The following is a 26065-nucleotide window of genomic DNA, read 5'->3' on the forward strand; positions in this document are numbered from 1 at the left end:
GGTGAACAGGTCGGGGTTCCATAGCCGCAGGCAGAACAGTTGAAACAGGAGCAGCAGCACAGCCAGGTGGACTGGGGACAGCAAGGAGTCATCATGCCAGGTAGTCCTGAGGCATGGTCCTAGGGCTCAGGTCCTCAGAGAGAGAGAAAGAAAAAGACAGAAAGAGAGAATTAGAGAGAGCATACTTAAATTCACACAGGACAACAGATAAGACAGGAGAAATACTCCAGATATAACAGACTGGCCCTAGCCCCCCGACACATAAACTACTGCAGCATAAATACTGGAGGCTGAGACAGGAGGGGTCAGGAGACACTGCGGCCCCATCCAATGATACCCCTGGACAGGGCCAAACAGGCAGGATATAACCCCACCCACTTTGCCAAAGCACAGCCCCCACACCACTAAAGGGATATCTTCACCCACCAACTTACCATCCTGAGACAAGGCCAAGTATAGCCCACAAAGATCTCCGCCACGGCACAACCCAAGGGGGGGGCGCCAACCCAGACAGGAAGACCACGTCAGTGAATCAACCCACTCAAGTGACGCACCCCTCCTAGGGACGGCATGGAAGAACACCAGTAAGCCAGTGACTCAGCCCCTGTAATAGGGTTAGAGGCAGAGAATCCCAGTGGAGAGAGGGGAACCGGCCAGGCAGAGACAGCAAGGGCGGTTCGTTGCTCCAGAGCCTTTCCGTTCACCTTCACACTCCTGGGCCAGACTACACTCAATCATAGGACCCACTGAAGAGATGAGTCTTCAGTAAAGACTTAAAGGTTGAGACCGAGTCTGCGTCTCTCACATGGGTAGGCAGACCATTCCATAAAAATGGAGCTCTATAGGAGAAAGCCCTGCCTCCAGCTGTTTGCTTAGAAATTCTAGGGACAATTAGGAGGCCTGCGTCTTGTGACCGTAGCGTACGTGTAGGTATGTACGGCAGGACCAAATCAGAAAGATAGGTAGGAGCAAGCCCATGTAATGCTTTGTAGGTTAGCTGTAAAACCTTGAAATCAGCCCTTGCCTTAACAGGAAGCCAGTGTAGGGAGGCTAGCACTGGAGTAATATGATCAAATTATCTGGTTCTAGTCAGGATTCTAGCAGCCGTATTTAGCACTAACTGAAGTTTATTTAGTGCTTTATCCGGGTAGCCGGAAAGTAGAGCATTGCAGTAGTCCAACCTAGAAGTAACAAAAGCATGGATGAATTCTTCTGCATCATTTTTGGACAGAAAGTTTCTGATTTTTGCAATGTTACGTAGATGGAAAAAAGCTGTCCTTGAAACAGTCTTAATATGTTCTTCAAAAGAGAGATCAGGGTCCAGAGTAATGCCGAGGTCCTTCACAGTTTTATTTGAGACGACTGTACAACCATCAAGAGTAATTGTCAGATTCAACAGAAGATCTCTTTGTTTCTTGGGACCTAGAACAAGCATCTCTGTTTTGTCCGAGTTTAAAAGTAGAAAGTTTGCAGCCATCCACTTCCTTATGTCTGAAAAACAGGCTTCTAGCAAGGGCAATTTTGGGTCTTCACCATGTTTCATTGAAATGTACAGCTGTGTGTCATCCGCATAGCACTGAAATGTAACATTATGTTTTCGAATGACATCCCCAAGAGGTAAAATATATAGTGAAAACAATAGTGGTCCTAAAACGGAACCTTGAGGAACACCGAAATTTACAGTTGATTTGTCAGAGGACAAACCATTCACAGAGACAAACTGATATCTTTCCGACAGATAAGATCTAAACCAGGCCAGAACTTGTCCGTGTAGACCAATTTGGGTTTCCAATCTCTCCAAAAGAATGTGGTGATCGATGGTATCAAAAGCAGCACTAAGATCTAGGAGCACGAGGACAGATGCAGAGCCTCGGAATGATGCCATTAAAAGGTCATTTACCACCTTCACAAGTGCAGTCTCAGTGCTATGATGGGGTCTAAAACCAGACTGAAGAGTTTCTTATACATTGTTTGTCTTTAGGAAGGCAGTGAGTTGCTGCACAACAGCTTTTTCAAACATTTTTGAGAGGAATGGCAGATTCGATATAGGCAGATAGTTTTTTATATTTTCTGGGTCAAGATTTGGCTTTTTCAAGAGAGGCTTTATTTTTAGTGAGTTTGGTACACATCCGGTGGATAGAGAGCCGTTTATTATGTTCAACATAGGAGGGCCAAGCACAGGAAGCAGCTCTTTCAGTAGTTTAGTTGGAATAGGGTCCAGTATGCAGCTTGAAGGTTTAGAGGCCATGATTATTTTCATCATTGTGTCAAGAGATATAGTACTAAAACACTTTAGTGTCTCGCTTGATCCTAGGTCCTGGCAGAGTTGTGCAGACTCAGGACAACAGAGCTTTGGAGGAATACGCAGATTTAAAGAGGAGTCCGTAATTTGCTTTCTAATGATCATGATCTTTTCCTCAAAGAAGTTCATGAATTTATTACTGCTGAAGTGAAAGCCATCCTCTCTTGGGGAATGCTGCTTTTTAGTTAGCTTTGCGACAGTATCAAAAATACATTTTTGATTGTTCTTATTTTCCTCAATTAAGTTGGAAAAATAGGATGATCGAGCAGCAGTGGGGGCTCTTTGATACTGCACGGTACCGTCTTTCCAAGCTAGTCGGAAGACTTCCAGTTTGCTGTGGCGCCATTTCCGTTCCAATTTGCTGGAAGCTTGCTTCAGAGCTCGTGTATTTTCTGTATACCAGGGAGCTAGTTTCTTATGACCATTTTTTTTCGTTTTTAGGGGTGCAACTGCATCTAGGGTATTGTCGATGTGCCCTTGAGCAAGGCAATTAACCCTAGTTGATCTGGATAAGAGTGTCTGCTAAATTATGTAAATGTAAAGTTTCTCTTACATTGGTTGCAAATCTGAGACTTAAAGTACGTATCTTTTATTACTGTAGATAAAACCACTCCCAATCAGACAACAATACAAGAATGAAGGCAAAACCACCACCAATTACCCAAAGCTAAAGAAATACTCCTCTGAGAATATCTCTTTCTCTCAGGGGGTTTTCATTTTGCATCCGATGAGGAAGCCCCTCTGAAGACTAGATTCATGTAAGATGAGAGCCTATAGTGCACTCCCATCTTTCCCAGGTCTCAGCATCTCAGTATATAACTGATAAATGAAAAGTGTCTGAGAGAGAGGGAGAGACGTTTTAACGTTAATGTGGACATTGGATAGTGTAATCTCAGATTAGAGCATGCATTAAACCAACAGTTCCAGGACACACTCACTAATTTCCTTCTGAAACCCTGGCCCCCTCATGTACAGTCACAGCTCTATGTACCCTCAGCCTCCTTTCAGCATGTCCTGTCTCTCCTCTCTCCCCTCTCCCTCTCCTCTCTCTCCCCTGTCTCTCCTCTCTCCCCCTCCCTCTCCTCTCTCTCCCCTGTCTCTCCTCTCTCCCCCTCCCTCTCCTCTCTCTCCCCTGTCTCTCCTCTCTCCCCCTCCCTCTCCTCTCTCTCCCCTGTCTCTCCTCTCTCCCCCTCCCTCTCCTCTCTCTCCCCTGTCTCTCCTCTCTCCTCCCTCTCCTCTCTCTCCCCTGTCTCTCCTCTCTCCCCCCTCCCTCTCCCCCTCCCCTGTCTCTCCCCTGTCTCTCCTCTCTCCACTCCCTCTCTTCTCTCTCCCCCTCCCTCTCCCTCTCTCTCCCCTCTCTCCTTGTCTCTTTCTCTCACTTTCCCCTCTCTCTATATATACAGTATATACATCTTGCGCTCTATCTCTCTTAATCTCCATCTCTCTTTCTCTCTTTCTCTCTCTCTCTCCCCTCTCTCTCACTCACAACTGTCTTACAGGCTGTGTGAGAGCTAGGCCTAACCCAGAGAGCCTCCCCAGTCAGCTCACAATGCAATTAACCTCCACGGCCCTCCAGGTGCTAACCTGTCTTGCTTGACTGCTACAGGAGCTCCTATCCCGCCCAGAGACGGAAGAGGAAGCAAGACATCCCACTCCCTATTTTTTTCTGGTTCATATACAGTCAATGAACTAAGTAGTCCAGACCCAGCTGCTATCACATTGGTGACTTTGGGAGAGCCACCCCTTTAGTAAACCTGAACTGTGAACATTTGTTTCAATGGTAAATGGCCTGAGAAAGACCTCTTCATTTATCCACCATCTTTGTCGTGTCCCCGGAGTCAGACGTGTTCTGAAAATGTACTCGGTTCTGAGATGTGATTGGCATTCTAATTTCAAATCTTACTGGATTTGCCACTCACTGCCTCTGCTTAAAAACCCAACAGGATCTGCTGATTCACTCACACAGACCAGCCTGACATTTCCCCATCCCAGAACCAATCCTCTGAGTCATTCTAATTCCTAGCTGTTTGTTCAGTACACAACAGTACACACGCACACACACACACAGAGACACACACACAGACACACACACACACACACACACACACACACACACACACACACACACACACACACACACACACACACACACACACACACACACACACACACACACACACACACACACACACACACACACACACACACAGAGAGAGAGAGACACACACAGACAGACAGGAGGGGTTGGTTATTAAAGGCAGCTTTATTCATGTCTTATTACAGGATAAAGGAGAAGACTGAAAATCCCCCAGGAGGTGTGTGAGGAGCGAGTGGGTCCTCTCTCTCTCCCTCCCTCCCTCTCTATACTCTACCCTGTACAGTATGCACCAGTCTCTGCCCAGAGGCTAAAGCACTACTAATAGCCAGATGACTATGAACTAGGCCTTTACATGCTTAAATCATCAAATCATCTTTGATTCACCTCAAAGAGTTTTAAACAATGTTGTGAATATGTTTCCACCTTTTCCACAATCATTCTGTATTAGGCTAGTGTGGTTCAGTACAGGTTGGCATGGTTCAGTTTTCTGCTGTCTTACTGGAAGTTTAAAAACATTACTGTCGTTACAGTCTGCCAATCTCCATTTTAATGACTAACTCTCTCTCTCTTTCTCTCTCTCTGGCCCTGGCTTACTGGCGGCTATTCCCGTGGTGCATCCTGGGTATGTGCAGATTGATCGGCCACTCGATGGGGATTCACAGAGGAGCTCTCACCTGTGTCGCCTCCTGCCCTCCACCCTGCCGCCTGCCCTCCCTCTTCTGCACCTCCTCCACACACATCATGAAACTGGTATTAACTGAATGGCAATTGATATGGATTTTTACTGATTCTAGTAGACAGTAAACCAACTAACACAGAAAGGGAGGAAAAGCCATCTAATTTTCACACGTCCTTCTTCACACTAAATGAACCTGCCTGTGGGGTTCTGAGCTGCCTGAGTTGACAGCCCACCCTGAAAAACAACCCAATGCCTCTTTAAGGAACACACAAGGAATGTATTGTACGCTTTAAGAGATTATACTTTCTTCCTGATAACGACGTTCGAGGACATCGACAGCAGAGGGAGCTACTTTGAGGACGAGCTCACACCTGTCACTGCCAGTGTATGAATACTGATCTATTTTTTTATTTAGTTTTGAATCCATTTTTTTTTTCTGGAGCCTGAAGGGTTGTGCGTTTGGCTGTGTGCATGCCGAAAAAGAAGAAAATGGCTCCCCAGAACTCTGAGGCCGATGCTATGCAAGTGCAGGGGGTAATGGTGGTCCCTGCTGCTAAGAAAACCACCACAGGTTCTGCCTCCACAGGGGATAGAGGAGCAGGAGGAGGGGGATGTTTGGTGCTGGAGTCATGCCAGGAGGAGTCGGTGAGCGAGGGGTCTATAGACCGGATCCCGCTGCGCCAGTGGGTGATGCACGGAGCCGTCATGTTCGGACGAGAGTTCTGCTACGCCATGGAAACCGCCCTGGTTACGCCTGTACTGCTGCAAATAGGTAAGAGAGATCACTGTATGGAAAGCATGGAGATTGTACAGACATGTACACACATGTATGTAAACACACACACAGCAAGAGTTAACCAGAGTCATGCAGATGATGAAGGAGCCAGGTTGGTGAATTCACATACTCTACTATACTGTTGACGCTGCTCACACATCATATCCCCACATCTGTATCAACACATCATATCCCCACATCTATATCAACACATCATATCCCCACATCTATATCAACACATCATATCCCCCAACACATCATATCCCCACATCTATATCAACACATCATATCCCCACATCTATAACAACACATCATATCACCACATCTATATCAACACATCATATCCCCACATCTATATCAACACAACATATCCCTACATCTATATCAACACATCATATCCCCACATCTATAACAACACATCATATCCCCACATCTGTATCAACACATCATATCCCCACATCTATATCAACACATCATATCCCCACATCTATAACAACACATCATATCCCCACATCTGTATCAACACATCATATCCCCACATCTATATCAACACATCATATCCCCACATCTATAACAACACATCATATCCCCACATCTATATCAACACATCATATCCCCACATCTATATCAACACAGCATATCTACACATCTATATCAACACATCATATCCACACATCTATATCAACACAGCATATCTACACATCTATATCAACACATCATATCCCCACATCTATATCAACACAGCATATCCCCATCCCACATCATATCCCCACATCTATATCAACACATCATATCCCCACATCTATAACAACACATCATATCCCCACATCTATATCAACACATCATATCCCCACATCTATATCAACACAGCATATCCCCACATCATATCCCCACATCTATATCAACACATCATATCCACACATCTATAACAACACATCATATCCCCACATCTATATCAACACATCATATCCACACATCTATATCAACACATCATATCCCCACATCTATATCAACACAGCATATCCCCACATCTATAACAACACATCATATCAACACATCGGTATCAACACATCATATCCCCACATCTATATCAACACATCATATCCACACATCTATATCAACACATCATATCCCCACATCTATATCCCCACATCATATCCCCACATCTATAACAACACAGCATATCCCCACATCTATAACAACACATCATATCCCCACATCTATATCAACACATCATATCCACACATCTATATACACATCATATCCACACATCTATATCAACACATCATATCCACACATCTATATCAACACATCATATCCCCACATCTGTATCAACACATCATATCCCCACATCTATATCAACACAGCATATCCACACATCTATATCAACACATCATATCCCCACATCTATATCAACACATCTATATCAACACATCATATCCCCACATCTATATCAACACATCATATCCACACATCTATAACAACACATCATATCAACACATCGGTATCAACACATCATATCCCCACATCTATAACAACACATCATATCACCACATCTATAACAACACATCATATCCACACATCTATATCAACACATCATATCCCCACATCTATAACAACACATCATATCACCACATCTATAACAACACATCATATCCCCACATCTATATCAACACATCATATCCCCACATCTATAACAACACATCATATCCCCACATCTATATCAACACATCATATCCCCACATCTATATCAACCATATCCACACATCTATATCAACACATCATATCCCCACATCTATATCAACACAGCATATCTACACATCTATATCAACACATCATATCCCCACATCTATATCAACACATCATATCCCCACATCTATATCAACACATCATATCCCCACATCTATAACAACACATCATATCCCCACATCTATATCAACACATCATATCCACACATCTATATCAACACATCATATCCCCACATCTATATCAACACATCATATCCACACATCTATATCAACACATCATATCCCCACATCTATATCAACACATCATATCCTCACATCTATATCAACACAGCATATCCACACATCTATATCAACACAGCATATCCACACATCATATCCCCACATCTATATCAACACATCATATCCCCACATCTACATCAACACAGCATTTCCACACAACATATCCAAACATCCATCGTAAACACATTGGATAAGAATTCAAGGTCTTTCCTGCTCTTCAATGTTCCTGTCACAGCCACAGCCCTAATAACAGGCCTGCCTAGGAAAGACAAGTTTCCAGTTCTTTTACAGTCCATCTGATTAGATGCTATCTTGACTGTAAACAGTTAATCATACTGTTTGATTGGCCTGGGGTCGTGGTGGCAGCACAGTATAGAGACACTGGATGCGACTTAGCAGAGGATTAGAATAACCACGTGGGGGATGCTGGGGGGTTGCTGGGGGATGCTGGGGGATGCGCTGATACACCAGTGTTCTTCTTGATTAATGATAGCTCAGTCGACTACAGCTGTGGATACAAATCACCCTAACAAATACTTTTTCAGATCTAGTGAACAGGGGCTGTGTTTCCATTAGGATAGCTGTTCTGTTATTAATGCCATTAAATAATCCTTTGAGTCCATCCAGCCATCTCTGTCTGACGTCAGTTTTGATTCCAGTGTTTTGAAGGTCTAGCTAGCTAGCTGTCTCTGGCTGTCCTTGCCTCTAAATTTGCTGTTGCGTCTGCTTGGGGATTACAGTTCTCTGAAACACCACAATCCATCCTGGCCTCAAAGACACCCTACCTACCTACCTCACCACTCGCTCTCACGTCAATCCACCTCACTGTGGGGGGGGGGGGGGGGGACGTTCTCTGGTCAGAGCTCTAATTGAGTTTACAACTCCATGTGTTCTCTGCACCCACTCTCAGGCTATTTACTTTATAGTGCACTACATTTGACCAGGGCCTATAGACCTACCTCCTCACTCAGACAGACTGAGTTTCAATGATGGTGTGGGTGACATTGCGTGCTCAAGGTTACCTAAGAAGGGCATGGTACTGGAGCAGAGTCCAGTCCAGGGAAACACCCTTGTGGAAGTGACTTAGCATTTGACTTCAGTATTGTCTGATTGTGTTCATCATAAGGTGAGACAATACCGTCCGTCATTATAGTCTGTTGAAACGTCTCTTCGTTCTCTCCTTTGACGTAAAGTAGGCCTCTGTAGTCACAAGCTATCACTGATTGATGTGTTATTTGTTTTTGGCAGAGTAACAACCCAATTTCCTACCCTTGGTAAAATTCTATATATACCATTGTACATTATCATACACACTATTCCCTATAGTGTATAGTGCCCAATATAATGCACTAACATTGACCATTAAAGAAGAAGTTACTTTTCTCCTATAGCAATATGAAGCCATAGGCGACTAGTTAGACTAAATAGGTCCACCAGGGAATAGGCCTAACCTAGAAACCCAGTGCCCTGCATTCTGACCATCAGTTTCCTCTGAACATCTTGGGAAACGCAGAGAGAAGCACTATTGTTCTTAATGTGCAGGTTAGGATGGTGACCCACTGTGTAACTGCACTTTTCTTTTGTTGTTATTGAATCTTTATTTGAACCTAGCCTGATGAGCCCGTCATGTTGAGCCCTCAGCAGGCAGCTCACGTAGGGGATGTTTGTTGACACAGCCTACAGTAGAGAAGGGTAATGGTATTTTCCACTAGAGCTGTTCAAATACAATTATATGTAAACAAACATCATTGTAGGATGGTGACAGTCAGGGTCAAATTCAAATGAACTGAACTGATTCGGCTTGAGACGCCTCAATTCCTTGGTCTCTCAGGTGGTTGTCATTGCTGTTCAGCGTTCTGATTATGTCACCGTTTGAGGTCTCGCCTTAACATCTTTCTTTTAAGAGTGTACTATCAAGAACCTAAAAGAGTTCTTCTTTCAACTGAGGGTTCTACCTGGAACCAAAAAGGTGTCTCCTATGGGGAAAAGGTGTCTCCTATGGGGAAAAGGTGTCTCCTATGGGGAAAAGGTGTCTCCTATGGGGAAAAGGTGTCTCCTATGGGCGGAGGGTTGGTAAGAGGGAGTGATGGACAGATGTGACATAAGCTACGCTAAGAGGTAGCACGCAAGGTTGATGTAACAACATTTTTTTTTAAATAATATATATATAAGATCGTGTTCCACTGTTCCGTTCACAATACCACTGAGAACTCTATGGTCTGAGTCTCCTGTGAATGTTTGGCTGGCTCCTCTACAGAGTTGTGACTTTCCCCAACAGGAACCCACTCATGGCTCATAAACGTGGGAACACAATCTCAGGAGAATAATCGCCCCGTATCAGGGCATTTTGCTCATTTTTCAACCACACTCATTGTTTATTATGTTCTTCACACAAGGGTAACGACCAAAAATGTGACATTTGTTTAGATGAATAAGCCTAGTTCAGAACATCTGAACCACATGATATATGAGAACTACACAGTGCATGGGAATATAGTAGGTTATAAGTATTACTGTCTACCTGAATAGGCCTAGAGCGAATGGCATTGTACCAGCACCAGACAATGTATGGGAACTAAACAATATACACTGAGTATACCTAACATTATGAACACCTTCCTAATATTGAATTCTCTCTCCCTCTCTCTCTCTCTGTCTCTCTCTCTCTCTCTCTCTCTCTCTCTCTCTCTCTCTCTCTCTCTCTCTGTCTCTCTGTCTCTGTCTCTCTCTCTCTCTCGGTCTCTCTGTTTCTCTCTCTCTGTCTCTCTCTGTAATATAAACTCATGACTAAGGTTGATCTAGTCCTACTGTTAAATAAACTCATGACTAAGGTTGTGGATTTGCTCTCTAATCTACAGAAAGCCAGGCTTGCTAGACGGTGTTTGGATGTTGGAAGGCTGGGTGTAGGTTTAGATGGATCCAGGTTATGTTTGGATGTTGGAAGGCTGGGTGTAGGTTTAGATGGATCCAGGTTATGTTTGGATGTTGGAAGGCTGGGTGTAGGTTTAGATGGATCCAGGTTATGTTTGGATGTTGGAAGGCTGGGTGTAGGTTTAGATGGATCCAGGTTATGTTTGGATGTTGGAAGGCTGGGTGTAGGTTTAGATGGATCCAGGTTATGTTTGGATGTTGGAAGGCTGGGTGTAGGTTTAGATGGATCCAGGTTATGTTTGGATGTTGGAAGGCTGGGTGTAGGTTTAGATGGATCCAGGTTATGTTTGGATGTTGGAAGGCTGGGTGTAGGTTTAGATGGATCCAGGTTATGTGCCTTTAGTGTTATTACAGGGAGGAGTTAAGGGTGTGAATGTTTAAACGTTAAAACAAAAGTTGAGATCCTTAAGGTTAAGAAAAATCCCTAAGGGAAACAACTACTTCAAGGTCTCGGAGCGAGTGACGTTACCGATTTGAATTGCCACTAGCGCGCACCGCTAACTAACCAGCCATGTCACATTGGTTACATAGGCACGTTTGACTGTCCACTGATATATGCAACATGGACAGTCAAAGGACAGTCATAGGTTTTTACTATTTCGTAATAGCTGCAGTAGGACTTGTGATGTATGAGTACTATCACCATGCTACAGAGTATGCAAGAAATCTAACCAGCGCATGCTTCAATTGAGGCTAAATATTTGATACACCCCAACACAGTAAAACAACCCATATGTCTGACAGCCTGTCATCTAGGCTGTGTGTCTGTGATATTTTCTGTCCCCAATGCGAACGAAATGCGAACTTCGCAGGTTTTCCGGCTGCCCGATGAACTAACGGTAGGCATATCATATGATTGATTATAACACCACGCCACTGGCTAATCCCTGGCATCCCTGCCCTATGGTATGTTGGCCAGAAATGCCAACTATTTGCAAGGCAGCAAGGAGGCTTCCATTTTGTCCATCCGTGTTTACTTCCCTATGCTGAATAAGAAGAATCACCACAAAGAGATGGACACTGAGAAGTTTGCTAGGCGGGAATGTGTGAGCTGGCACATTTTTTAACCCCCCCCCCCCCTGTTTTTCTCTGTGGAATCATTTTTGTGGGGTGAGGTCACCGGCAAACCCAACTCTCAGCTGATGATGGGAGGGATGATCCAACTGGAAAAACACTGGACAGGTGGAATTTCTAATGAGGCTGGAATTTGTGGAATTTTAAGGCTGTGTTGTTGTGGTTCTCTGTTAACATACTAGTCCTCGATCCCCATCCAACATTCCTGCATACCTTGCATATTGAATTTTGGGGAAAAGTTAGTTGGACATTGTAACAGGGGGGTAGTTATTGTTAGATGTAAAGTGAGGTAGCATAGCTGGACATTCGACATTGTTAGATGAACATTGAATTCTGGGAAAAAAATTATGAATTGGATATTGTCAGTTGGACATTGTATAAGTAGGGTCACATAGCCCAGATCAGGGTTGCCCAAACCCGGTCCTGTCGCCCCCCTGGGTGCATGTTTTGGGTTTTGTCCTTGCACTACACAGTTGATTCCAATAAATAATGCTAGATGACAATACATTTTTAGGTGATCTAGCTCAGGGGTAGGCAACCCTGTTCCTGGAGTGCTGCAGATGCTATACTTTCACACTGTGAAATCCCACTGTGGGTTTAATGAATGCACTGCTAGTAGACCTCTGAAATCTATACTGCTATGACACACACACACACACACACACACACACACACACACACACACACACACACACACACACACACACACACACACGCACCCGCACCCACTGCTGCCGGCTCTCTGTCCCTCTTTCCCTCCCAGTTAGACAGCAAGGAGAGATTTTGTCATTTCTCTGACTGCTCACAGTTGAACTCAGGAAACGAGACGGAGGACTTGCGGTAGACTCATCTCATCACTTTCAGATCAGATCTAACTGCTTTAATTCATATTAAGCTGGGGCGTTCTCCTTTCATTAACATGAGATGATCGCTAGATGACATATAGCACTCTGATATGAGCTGTGTGCGTCATGTCATGTGCTCGTTCATTTGTCCAGTAGTCTGTCATTATGAGCTGGCCTCATCCCATGTCGTCCTATGGGGCCCTTTAGCTTATTACATGTCAAACAGGAAGCAGTGTGTGTGTGTGATGTCACACAGGAAGCAGTGTGTGTGGGTAGGCAGGGGGCAGGAACCTTCCGTGACTCTGGAGCTTACTGATAGAGAGAGGCTTTGAGGCACACACACATCTCACAGCCTGCTGCCAGCCTGCTGCCAGCCCCCAGACATCACTGTGCCGTGCCTCATGGGTATGCCACATCTCACAGATAGAGCCGAGACACACACACACACACACACAATCTCTTTCATAATGGATATTTAATGATTGTCAGTGTGAGCTTAGCTAATTTTTGACTATAAAATGCATTATGCAAAGTGTTAGGCTGTCTTGTTCCTAGACATCACAGTGACCATGAATCTGATGGGTTGAACATAGATTGACTATAACAGGCCAACTAGAAACAAAGCCATTGGTAATAAAAGGATGGGAACCGGGGTTGGGGTCAATTCCATTTTTATTCCGAAAGTAAACCAAATTCCAATTCCAAGTTTTCCCTCATTGAAAAGTATTGAATAGAATTGGAATTGGAATTTCAGTGTACTTCGTGAATTGACTGGAATTGAAATGGAATTAACCCCAACCCTGATGGGAACCATTAAGCCTAGGTGCTTTATGGTATATGGTCCATGTTGGCCTCTGTTATTTTTAATATCATAAACATTACCACGCTCTTTACAATCAATCTTTATTCTCTCTGGTTGTCTTCCATTGTTTCGCGGCCTGTGAGGCTTTTCATCAGCTTCCCCAAAACAATCGGTGCCGGGTGAACCCAGAGCCTTTGGCTAGAGCGAGACCTATTCATTTAGGGTTTGTATTATTTCAATATAGCCATCGTCATCACTCTCCGAACCTTGAGCCATCTGTGCCCACAAAAGCAGGAAACCCCCACACTGTGACCTATTTCGTTCCAGGAGCCCGTTGGGAACCTAATTTGTCTGAATGGCTTCTAATAGAGAATGTTTAATGAGGTGTAGTGACTGGGTGGTAATGTTGTTGTGTTGTCACAGAACGTTGCAGACGCTACTGCAGCAGTTTAGCCTAGAATCTGTGATGCTGTGGTTTACTCCCAGTTGTAAAAAAGAAAAAAAGAAGGGAATTTAGAGTTATTTATTGTGAGGGAGTCCATGTAGACTACAGTATAATGTAAGAAATGTCTCATTTTTAGTGATCTTCTATCTGATTTTATTTTGGGGGGCTATGTTAAAGGGATGTTGTCAAGGAGGCCCTTCATCTCCTTCCCCATAGTCAGATGAAGTCGTGGATACCATTTTTATGTCTCTGTGTCCAGTATGAAGGAAGTTGGAGGTAATTTCACAAGCCAATGCTAACTCGCGTTAGCGGAAGTAGATAAAGGGTCTCATTGCCAAAATCCCCAAGTATCCCTTTAATAATCCCTTTAATAATCTGCAAACATACAACACAACTCAATTTTGTCTTATTTTGTCCCTGTCTGTGTTAAATTCACCATGTCTCTGCTGTGGTTGGGTGGAGGAAGAATCCTCTCTCCCTCCGCCTCTACTGCAGTGTCCCAGGACTATGTGGCTGGCTATTGACTACTGCAGTATTATGTAACACTGCTGACTAACAGCTGTGTGTGTGTGTGTGTGTGTGTGTGTGTGTGTGTGTGTGTGTGTGTGTGTGTGTGTGTGTGTGTGTGTGTGTGTGTGTGTGTGTGTGTGTGTGTGTGTGTCTGGTGTGTGTGTGTGTCTGTGTGTCTGTGTGTGTGTGTGTGTGTGTGTGTGTGATTCATGCCGTTTTAAAGGCGAGCAGAGTGGATGCCGCATAAAACAAAATCTCCTTGTTACATTAAAAGCCAGCTCGGAATCAGTCAATCAGAGCTGAGGACGGCCCCTCTCTTCTCATTCACCCGTACACTGCTAACACACAATACATCATCTTACCTGGCACTGTGCAAATGACCTTGAAGGCACCTTGATGACACTACTGTTCTACGCGCTTAGAAGGGGGAACACACAGCTTTGTGTGTGTGTGTGTGTGTGTGTGTGTGTGTGTGTGTGTGTGTGTGTGTGTGTGTGTGTGTGTGTGTGTGTGTGTGTGTGTGTGTGTGTGTGTGTATATGTGTCTGTGGGTCTGTGTGTCTGTGTGTGTGTGATTCATACTGCGGGACTGCTGAGCTAGCTCTTGTCCTGGCTGTCTTCTATTCTGTATTACAGGGCAGTACTGACTCCCCTGTCCTGGCTGTCTTCTATTCTGTATTACAGGGCAGTACTGACTCCCCTGTCCTGGCTGTCTTCTATTCTGTATTACAGGGCAGTACTGACTCCCCTGTCCTGGCTGTCTTCTATTCTGTATTACAGGGCAGTACTGACTCCCCTGTCCTGGCTGTCTTCTATTCTGTATTACAGGGCAGTACTGACTCCCCAACCTGGCTGTCTTCTATTCTGTATTACAGGGCAGTACTGACTCCCCTGTCCTGGCTGTCTTCTATTCTGTATTACAGGGCAGTACTGACTCCCCTGTCCTGGCTGTCTTCTATTCTGTATTACAGGGCAGTACTGACTCCCCTGTCCTGGCTGTCTTCTATTCTGTATTACAGGGCAGTACTGACTCCCCTGTCCTGGCTGTCTTCTATTCTGTATTACAGGGCAGTACTGACTCCCCTGTCCTGGCTGTCTTCTATTCTGTATTACAGGGCAGTACTGACTCCCCTGTCCTGGCTGTCTTCTATTCTGTATTACAGGGCAGTACTGACTCCCCTGTCCTGGCTGTCTTCTATTCTGTATTACAGGGCAGTACTGACTCCCCTGTCCTGGCTGTCTTCTATTCTGTATTACAGGGCAGTACTGACTCCCCTGTCCTGGCTGTCTTCTATTCTGTATTACAGGGCAGTACTGACTCCCCTGTCCTGGCTGTCTTCTATTCTGTATTACAGGGCAGTACTGACTCCCCTGTCCTGGCTGTCTTCTATTCTGTATTACAGGGCAGTACTGACTCCCCAACCTGGCTGTCTTCTATTCTGTATTACAGGGCAGTACTGACTCCCCTGTCCTGGCTGTCTTCTATTCTGTATTACAGGGCAGTACTGACTCCCCTGTCCTGGCTGTCTTCTATTCTGTATTACAGGGCAGTACTGACTCCCCTGTCCTGGCTGTCTTCTATTCTGTATTACAGGGCAGTACTGACTCCCCTGTCCTGGCTGTCTTCTATTCTGTATTACAGGGCAGTACTGACTCCCCTGTCCTGGCTGTCTTCTATTCTGTATTACAGGGCAGTACTGACTCCCCTGTCCTGGCTGTCTTCTATTCTGTATTACAGGGCAGTACTGACTCCCCTGTCCTGGCTGTCTTCTATTCTGTATTACAGGGCAGTACTGACTCCCCTGTCCTGGCTGTCTTCTATTCTGTATTACAGGGCAGTACGGACTCCCCAACCTGGGTCCTGAGCATCTCCTTTTGCTGCTTAATGAATGCACCAATACAAACATGATGTCATTATAATCTTTCTCTCCTATGTGTAGGCTACACGCACACATTGACATACTTACCAAAACAAACACAACCCCCCTCTCACTCTCACTGACTCTCCTGCACTTTACTCCCTCCCTCACTCTCTCTCTCTCTCTCTCTCTTTCTTCTCACTCACTCACTCACTCACTCACTCACTCACTCACACACACAGACATGCACACACACCCTCAGCTCAGCACGGAAAACAAACAAACGCTGCAACGTAGCCTGCCGTGAGGGGGCTTTCTGTCTGTCCGTCTGTCTGTCCGTCTGTCTGTCCATCTGTCTGTCTCTAGGTCTCTTATTTGCGAGTCAGATCTACCCTGCTCTCTGCTTGGTCGGCGGAGCCTGGCAAAGCTCTTTATCACTGGGTGCACTTTAAACCGCCCTCAGTAATTAAATCACCCTTTTCGATGTCAACTGCAGGAAGGCAGGCAGGCCGCTGTGCCACCGGTGGCTCTATTGGCAGGAGCCTCCACCTGTCATAATATTTCACTGTTTCACTTCTTAAGTGCTTAACAAAATTACATTTTGTTGATGCAGTTTATTTAGATTCTTAAATGTATTTCAGTGTTGTTATTGTCTATTGTTGATAGTTATCTCTAGGCTACAGAATGAATTTCAGTTTCTCTCCTCTGGTTTGCTGAAGTTGTTTACAAGCTATAGTACTTTGTCAGTGGCTGCAGTACTGTGGCCCCGGCAGTACTGTGGCCCCGGCAGTACTGTGGCCCCGGCAGTACTGTGGATCCGGCAGTACTGTGGCCCCGGCAGTACTGTGGCCCCGGCAGTACTGTGGCCCCGGCAGTACTGTGGATCCGGCAGTACTGTGGCCCCGGCAGTACTGTGGCCCCGGCAGTACTGTGGCCCCGGCAGTACTGTGGATCCGGCAGTACTGTGGCCCCGGCAGTACTGTGGCCCCGGCAGTACTGTGGCCCCGGCAGTACTGTGGCCCCGGCAGTACTGTGGACCCGGCAGTACTGTGGACCCGGCAGTACTGTGGATCCGGCTGCTCTAATCACTGCTCCCTACATTCTTAGAAAAAAGGTGCTATCGAGAACCTGAAAGCCCTCTTTGGCTGTCCCCATAGGAGAACCCTTTTCGATTCCAGGTAGAACCATTTTGGTTCCATGTAAAACCCTGTACACAGAGGGTTCTACATGGAACCCAAAAGGGTTCTACCCTTTTTTTCTAAGAGTGTACCACACCACTGTAATAACTGGGAAACGAGTGCTCTGTTGCCACCATCCATCAAATGTTGTGTGTTTGTGTGTGAGTAGGAACCCATCTCTTCTGGGACGGATGGGTGTTTTATAAAATAGTCTCCTCACTGACACTCCCCCTCACACGGCTGGGAAGCAGCAAATGCTATTACTCACATCCCAACACCATATAGGCCAGTCTCCTCTCCTCCCCTCCTCCCTTCCACCACACTCACCTCTCAGGGGCTCTGCTACAAATGTGTCAATGCATTTAAATTGGCATCTCTCTCTTTTAGTCCCTCAATCTCTTTCTCTCTTTCGCTCTCTTTCTCTCTCTCTCTCTCTCTCTCTCTCTCTCTCTCTCTCTCTCTCTCTCTCTCTCTCTCTCGCTCTCTCTCTTTCTTTCTCTCGTTCTCTCTTTCTATCTCCTTCTCTCTCTTTCTCTCTCTCTGTGTCTAACATAAAGAACACCTTCCTAATATTGAGTTGCTACCCCCCCCATTTGCCCTCAGAACAGCCTAAATTTGTCAGGACTCTACAAGCTGTCAAAAGCATTCCACATTCCAAAGCATTCCAATGCTTCTGTTAGCAGTTGATGTTATTCTTTAATAACACAGACCCCAAAGCAAATCAGGGTTTATTCAAATAGGACAAATCATGCTTGGAAGTAGATGGTCATTCTCCCCTGTCCTCAGTGAAGCTCTCCTGAGACTCTCCCCTGAACAAAGGGACAGGATGTAGTTTTATAACCCAGCCCTAGCCTGTGGTTGACCAATTAGAAGTCCTTGCAATAAAACTGGGCCAATGGCCAGATAACAAGTATCCTATTTCAGGCTCAATATATAGACAAATTCCTCCCATGTCTCTGCATTAATCACCTATTAAAGAAAAAAAACACTATTTCCATTGATCGTTAGTACTTTATTGACTTTTAGTCCTCTGTCTCTCTCTTTATCTTGGAAATATTCGTACACTTCTCATAGTTGTGTCAAGTTGGCTGGATGTCCTTTGGGTGGTGGATCATTCTTAATACTTGCGGAAAACTGTTGTGTGTGAAAAACCCAGCAGCATTTGCAGTTCGTGACACAAACCGGTGTGCCTGGCACCGACTACCATACCCTGTTCAAATGCATTTAAATCTTTTGTCTTTCTCATTCACCCTCTGAATGGCACATATGCACAATCCATGTCTCAATTGTATTAAAAGGCTTCAAAATCCTTATTTAAACTGTTTCCTCCCCTTCATCTACACTGATTGAAGTGGATTTAACAAGTGACATCAATAAGGGATCATAGCTTTCACCTGGATTCATCTGGTCAGTCTATGTCATGGAAAGTGCATGTGTTCTTAATGTTTTGTACACTCAGTTTATATCTTCACTCTCACTCAGCTTCTCTCTCTCTCAGTCTCTCTCTCTCAGCTTCTATATCTTCACTCTGTGTTTCGGTTTGTTGCGCATCACGGAATTATTCATTGACTGAGACCCACTGCTTGCATATTAGCTCTTCCTGTTGTTGGAAACACAGTGAAGGTTAAGAACAGCATGTGAAATGATCCTGTAAATAATTCATACAGGACATCCCTCTGCTAGCCAAGGGTTCTTCAGCTGTCCCCCATAGGAGAACCCTATTTGGTTCCAGGTGGAACTCTTTTGGGTTCCATGTAGAACCTTCTGTGAAAAGGGTTCTACATGGAACCCAAAAGGGTTCTACCTGGAACCAAAAAGGGTTCTCCAAAGGATTATCTTATGGGGACAGCAGAATAACCCTTTTAGGTTCTAGAAAGCACCTTTTTTTCGAAGAGTGTAGATGGACCCCTCTTTGTCCCTGTTGCCAAGGATTTTAAACTGCCAGGCATCTCAGCTATACATTGCTTGTTGTCAAGGTGTTTTTCTTGAAGAGGGCTTTGTTAGCAGTTGTTAATGGGTGTTTCCCATGCAGCAACCTATTCCCTATATAGCCCTATCGGCTCTGGTCAAAAGTATTGCACTATATAGGGAATAGGATGCCATTTGGGACATGGCCAATGATTTGTACTGTAACCCTGGTCTGTTGAGGTCCTCCTATGTTTCCTCCTCTCTCTGTCTCTCTCCCTCCCTTTGTTAAGGCCAGGCAGGCTGTTATGCACCTGACCAAGTCTAGCTGGCAGCAGCGCAGCCCCAGAAACCACCTGTTTCCTGCCAGTCCTCTATCATCCAGCCTGTGGCTACTTCACTTCAACCCCAAGCCCTCCTACCTCTCTCCCTCTCTCCTACAGTCCCTGACTTGCTTTCACTTTTCACACCAACCACTCAGGACCCCAACATGATTTATTGCCAGTTTCATTTTCTCATGAAAGCCCTCTAATAAAAATGGTTGCATGGGAAGGGTGAGGTATCGGATGAAATTGTTTTATATCTAAATGGCAGCAGCAAAGGAGGAATGGACCGGTCGAAAGCTCAATCATGGGAGCGTAAATTAGTGAACAGGTGGTTAAATTGCCCTGCGTGAGTCATTGTGTGTGTGTGTGTGTGTGTGTGTGTGTGTGTGTGTGTGTGTGTGTGTGTGTGTGTGTGTGTGTGTGTGTGTGTGTGTGTGTGTGCGTGTGCGTGCGTGCGTGCGTGCGTGCGTGCGTGCGTGCGTGCGTGCGTGCGTGCGTGCGTGCGTGCGTGCGTGCGTGCGTGCGTGCGTGCGTGACACTTGTTTTGATCTGAGCAGCTATTGTAGCCCAAGGCCTACTATATAAGGTGTTGTGACACATGAGACGGGACAGACTTCCAGCCATTAGCCATCGATAAATCACCTCTAAGTGTCTCAGCCAAGTCAATGTAAATGTCATTGTTATTGACTGTGGCCTAATGGTCATTGGGTTGGGAAGGGTAAACTGACCTGACACCTTGCTTACCCAAGGAATTCCGCAACATGCACTGATAGCATTTGTGTCTAATGATTCCATTGTGGAGCTAAATGAGCTGGCACCAAGACTGACTAAACACACTGTAAGGCCTGGACCAGAGCCATATGAATGAGCCATCTGTGCTCGTACAGTTCAGTTCCACACATGGGACGCCATTGTGTGTCAAATGGGAATGATGTGTCTAGATTAACGTCTTTGATGGAGAAGATTGTGAGTTGCCCCCTTCTCACGTCCCTATTACCCACTGTGGGTTGTTTTCATTTTCCCCCTCAGTCACTCTCTTTATGTTTCTCTCTCTCTCTCTCTCTCTCTCTCTCTCTGTCTCTCTCTCTCTCTCTCTCTCTCTCTCTCTCTCTCTCTGTCTCTCTCTCTCCCTCCCTCTCTCTCCCTCTCTGTCTCTCTTGCTCTCTGCCTCTCTCCCTCTCTCTGTCTCTCTCTCTGTATCTCTCTCTCCCTCTTTCTCTCCGTCTCTCTCGCTCTCTGTCTCTTGCTATCTGCCTCTGTCTCTCTCTCTCTGTATCTCTCTCTCCCTGTCTCTCTCTCTGTCTCTCTCTTTCTGTCCCTCTCACTGTCTCTCTCTATCCCTCACCCCCCTCTCTCTGTCGAGTTTTGTGACTCTGCTCTTTCCTACATGGTCTAAATCTGTCTGTCCTAAGTCTCGCTGGGCCACAGTAAATATATCCTGAAGTAGCGCGAGTCACATTGCTCTCAGTATTGTTCCACATTTTTGACCCGGTGGAGAGAAAAATCCTGGTCTTTATTTACTATAATCGGACATCCTGTTTACCCCGACCGCTTTCCCAAAGAAACAAACTGCTTACCGACAGATTAAAATCTGTTTGTGACATTTTATGTGTTTGTATCCGACGCCGACAGCAGGTCGTGACCAAAACAAGTGAACAATTTATAAAAACACAGTTTTGGGGCCCTGTGAGTAACCTCAATTAAAACTTTGAGGAGGAAGTCATGTCTCATTGATTGGTCATTGAGGGGTCATACGGACATGTCTACAGGAAGTCTGTCTACAGGCAACAGGAAGTAGTGATGTTTGGGGCATAGTGGAGCTCTAGGTTCCCAAGCCACCTGGGTCATGGTCATCATCAACAACCATCAGGTTCATTTGAACCAGAATGTGAACAGGGCTTCACTTACTGTGAGATCCTGTATAGTCTACACTCTGATAAGACCATAACCCACTAGTCTACACTCTGATAAGACCATAACCCACTAGTCTACACTCTGATAAGACCATAACCCACTAGTCTACACTCTGATAAGACCATAACCCACTAGTCTACACTCTGATAAGACCATAACCCACTAGTCTACACTCTGATAAGACCATAACCCACTAGTCTACACTCTGATAAGACCAGAACCCACTAGTCTACACTCTGATAAGACCATAAGCCACTAGTCTACACTCTGATAAGACCATAACCCACTAGTGTACACTCTGATAAGACCATAACCCACTAGTCTACACTCTGATAAGACCGTAACCCACTAGTCTACACTCTGATAAGACCGTAACCCACTAGTCTACACTCTGATAAGACCATAACCCACTAGTCTACACTCTGATAAGACCATAACCCACTAGTCTACACTCTGATAAGACCGTAACCCACTAGTCTACACTCTGATAAGACCGTAACCCACTAGTCTACACTCTGATAACACCAGAACCCACTAGTCTACACTCTGATAAGACCATAACCCACTAGTCTACACTCTGATAAGACCATAACCCACTAGTCTACACTCTGATAAGACCATAACCCACTAGTCTACACTCTGATAAGACCATAACCCACTAGTCTACACTCTGATAAGACCGTAACCCACTAGTCTACACTCTGATAAGACCATAACCCACTAGTCTACACTCTGATAAGACCGTAACCCACTAGTCTACACTCTGATAAGACCATAACCCACTAGTCTACACTCTGATAAGACCATAACCCACTAGTCTACACTCTGATAAGACCGTAACCCACTAGTCTACACTCTGATAAGACCATAACCCACTAGTCTACACTCTGATAAGACCGTAACCCACTAGTCTACACTCTGATAAGACCATAACCCACTAGTCTACACTCTGATAAGACCGTAACCCACTAGTCTACACTCTGATAAGACCATAACCCACTAGTCTACACTCTGATAAGACCATAACCCACTAGTCTACACTCTGATAAGACCGTAACCCACTAGTCTACACTCTGATAAGACCATAACCCACTAGTCTACACTCTGATAAGACCGTAACCCACTAGTCTACACTCTGATAAGACCGTAACCCACTAGTCTACACTCTGATAAGACCATAACCCACTAGTCTACACTCTGATAAGACCATAACCCACTAGTCTACACTCTGATAAGACCATAACCCACTAGTCTACACTCTGATAAGACCATAACCCACTAGTCTACACTCTGATAAGACCATAACCCACTAGTCTACACTCTGATAAGACCATAACCCACTAGTCTACACTCTGATAAGACCGTAACCCACTAGTCTACACTCTGATAAGACCGTAACCCACTAGTCTACACTCTGATAAGACCATAACCCACTAGTCTACACTCTGATAAGACCATAACCCACTAGTCTACACTCTGATAAGACCATAACCCACTAGTCTACACTCTGATAAGACCATAACCCACTAGTCTACACTCTGATAAGACCGTAACCCACTAGTCTACACTCTGATAAGACCGTAACCCACTAGTCTACACTCTGATAAGACCATAACCCACTAGTCTACACTCTGATAAGACCGTAACCCACTAGTCTACACTCTGATAAGACCGTAACCCACTATAGTGGAAACAACATTGATTCGACCAGTGTGTTCCCAGTGGGAAAGTTAGAACATTTTCTGAGCAGGTATAACATTTACATTACATTTAAGTCATTTAGCAGACGCTCTTATCCAGAGCGACTTACAAATTGGTGCATTCACCTTATGATATCCAGTGGAACAACCACTTTACAATAGTGCATCTAAATCTTTTAAGGGGGGGGGGGGGGGGTAGAAGGATTACTTTATCCTATCCTAGGTATTCCTTAAATAAGAGTAGCCTACTCTTTTTATTTCTTTTTGTAGGCTGATTCCAGAGTTCTTAGAATGAAATGTGAGATTTGTTCTCACTAGTAAAGTTTTATATTATAAATGATCACTTTGCTTCATTGAAAATGATCAACAAAATGATCTCTGTGTTAACCAGTTCTTTTTTGACGTGTCACTCAGTTCACTCCATGGAGTGACTGTTTTATAAATGCACCCTGCAATCTCTAACCCACATAGCAAAGCAGGGCAGGTGAATAGAAAAGTACTGCCAAGCCGTGGACCTGTGGCATCTGTGTGAGGCAGGTCAGGCCTGTACCCCGGTGACCTTAAGGACTGTACGAGCCTGTTCCTGCGGTTTTGGGACAGGGGTGCCAGAAGCTTAGCCTGACGAGAGAGAACATAAGCACTTTGCAGAACTGACATTGTTGCAGGTCTGGTTCATGTTAATACTGCACATTCAGATCCGCGGTGTGAGTCTGGAATTTTTCTCTCTCTTTCTGTCGCTCTTTCTCTCTTTTTTTGTTTCTCTTTCTTTCTTTCTGTCGTTCTTTCTGAGCAGCCTTTCTGCACTCAGTCAGTGTTATAGGTACACCTGCTAGGCTGCAGCAGCATACCACCCTGCATCCTGCTGTTGGCTTGCTTCTGAAGCTAAGCAGGGTTGGTCCTGGATGGGAGATCAGATGCTGCTGGAAGTGGTGTTGGAGGGCCAGTAGGAACCTCTGGTCTAATGAGAGCCCAATACCCCATGGCAGTTTAGGGGACATTCCCCTGAGTTTAGGTGCTGCCTTTCAGATGGGATGTTAAACAGGTGTCCTGACTCTCTGTGGTCACTAAAGATCCCATGGCACTTATCTTAAGAGTAGGGGTGTTCACCCCAGTGCCCTGACTAAATTCCCAATCTGGCCACCTAATTATCCCCAGCTTCCAATTGGCTCATTCATCCCCCTCCTCTCCCCTGTAACTATTCCCCAGGTTGTTGCTGTAAAGGGAATATGTTCTCAGTCAACTTACCTGGTAAAATAAGGGTTAAGTAAATACATTGGCATCATTATTTATTCTCACTGTTTCTCTCTTGTCAATCCACCTGTCATTAGAAGGAACTGAACTTGTTACAGGCTACTGTTGAGCCATAAATCAGACATGTAAAACACAATTTCTGTGGAGAAGGCATGATGAGGGGGTGTGGCCTTGTCTGACATGATGAGGGGGTGTGGCCTCATCTGACATGATGAGGGGGTGTGGCCTCGTTTAACATGATGAGGGGGTGTGGCCTCGTCTAAAATGATGAGGTGGTGTGGCCTCGTCTGACATGATGAGGGGGTGTGGCCTCGTCTGACATGATGAGGGGGTGTGGCCTCATCTAACATGATGAGGGGGTGTGGCCTCGTCTGACATGATGAGGGGGTGTGGCCTCGTCTGACATGATGAGGGGGTGTGGCCTCGTCTAACATGATGAGGGGGTATGGCCTCGTCTGACATGATGAGGGGGTGTGGCCTCATCTAACATGATGAGGGGGTGTGGCCTCGTCTGACATGATGAGGGGGTGTGGCCTCATCTAACATGATGAGGGGGTGTGGCCTTGTCTAACATGATGAGGGGGTGTGGCCTCGTCTAACATGATGAGGGGGTGTGGCCTTGTACTGTCCTCCTTAAGGTGTATGCAACCATAATGTGACAGCCAGCCAAACCCCAGTCAAGAACTTAACCAGAGTCAGGGATAGGCTTTCCATAAACCTCCAGTTTTATAGTTGAAACGGTGTAAAACTGTAGCAATACTGAACATTTTTATCATTGGAGCATCTCAGACTAAAAGGCATTATTAATGCACAACAGAGTCTAACCGACGTTTCATAGTCACATAGTGAACAATACAATACTTGACCAACACTGTACATAAAAAACATATCCTGCTTGAATATTGTTCTAAATAGGATTAGTATCTATATAACATGTAAGCTAACTTAATTAAGTGTGAAGCGAAATCACATGTAGAGAGAAGTTAGCTCCAAAACAGCACTTAACCTCTTGGGGCTAGGTGGGACGCTAGCGTGCCACCTGTGGTGCACTCCATCAACAGCAGGTGCATTTCAAGAGCGGCAAATTTGAATCCAAATAAATGTCCAAATTCAAATTTTTCAAAAATACAACTATGTTACACCATTTGAAAGATAAACATCTCCTTAATCTAACCACGTTTTACGATTTCAAAAAGGTTTTACGGCGAAAGCATAAATTTAGAGTATGTTAGGACAGTACATTTACAAGAGTTGTGTGTAATGTTTTGTCAAGTCAAAGACAGGGTCACCAAAACCATAAAACCAGCTAAAATGATACACTAACCTTTTACAATCTCCATCAGATGACACTCCTAGGACATTATGTTAGACAATGCATGCATTTTTAGTTCTATCAAGTTCATATTTATATACAAAAACAGCGTTTTACTATGGCATTGATGTTG

At 44.9% G+C, this 26065-nt stretch overlaps 1 protein-coding gene across 3 annotated transcripts in view; it reads left to right on the forward strand.

Annotated features, from left to right (window-relative positions):
- Positions 1 to 26065, forward strand: part of slc45a4a (solute carrier family 45 member 4a) — an 83172-nt gene that overhangs the window by 26470 nt on the left and 30637 nt on the right. For all 3 annotated transcript variants that reach the window (XR_001324748.3, XM_014178588.3, XM_014178587.3), the window contains one exon: positions 5033 to 5851. Coding sequence is in view for 2 of the 3 variants with exons in the window: in XM_014178588.3 (XP_014034063.1) it covers positions 5551 to 5851 (301 nt within the window). In the remaining variant the exon portion in view is untranslated. The remainder of the gene's footprint in view (positions 1 to 5032; positions 5852 to 26065) is intronic.

This window comes from Salmo salar, chromosome 27 (assembly GCF_965601325.2).
Source record: "Salmo salar chromosome 27, fSalSal1, whole genome shotgun sequence".
Taxonomy (NCBI): domain Eukaryota; kingdom Metazoa; phylum Chordata; class Actinopteri; order Salmoniformes; family Salmonidae; genus Salmo; species Salmo salar.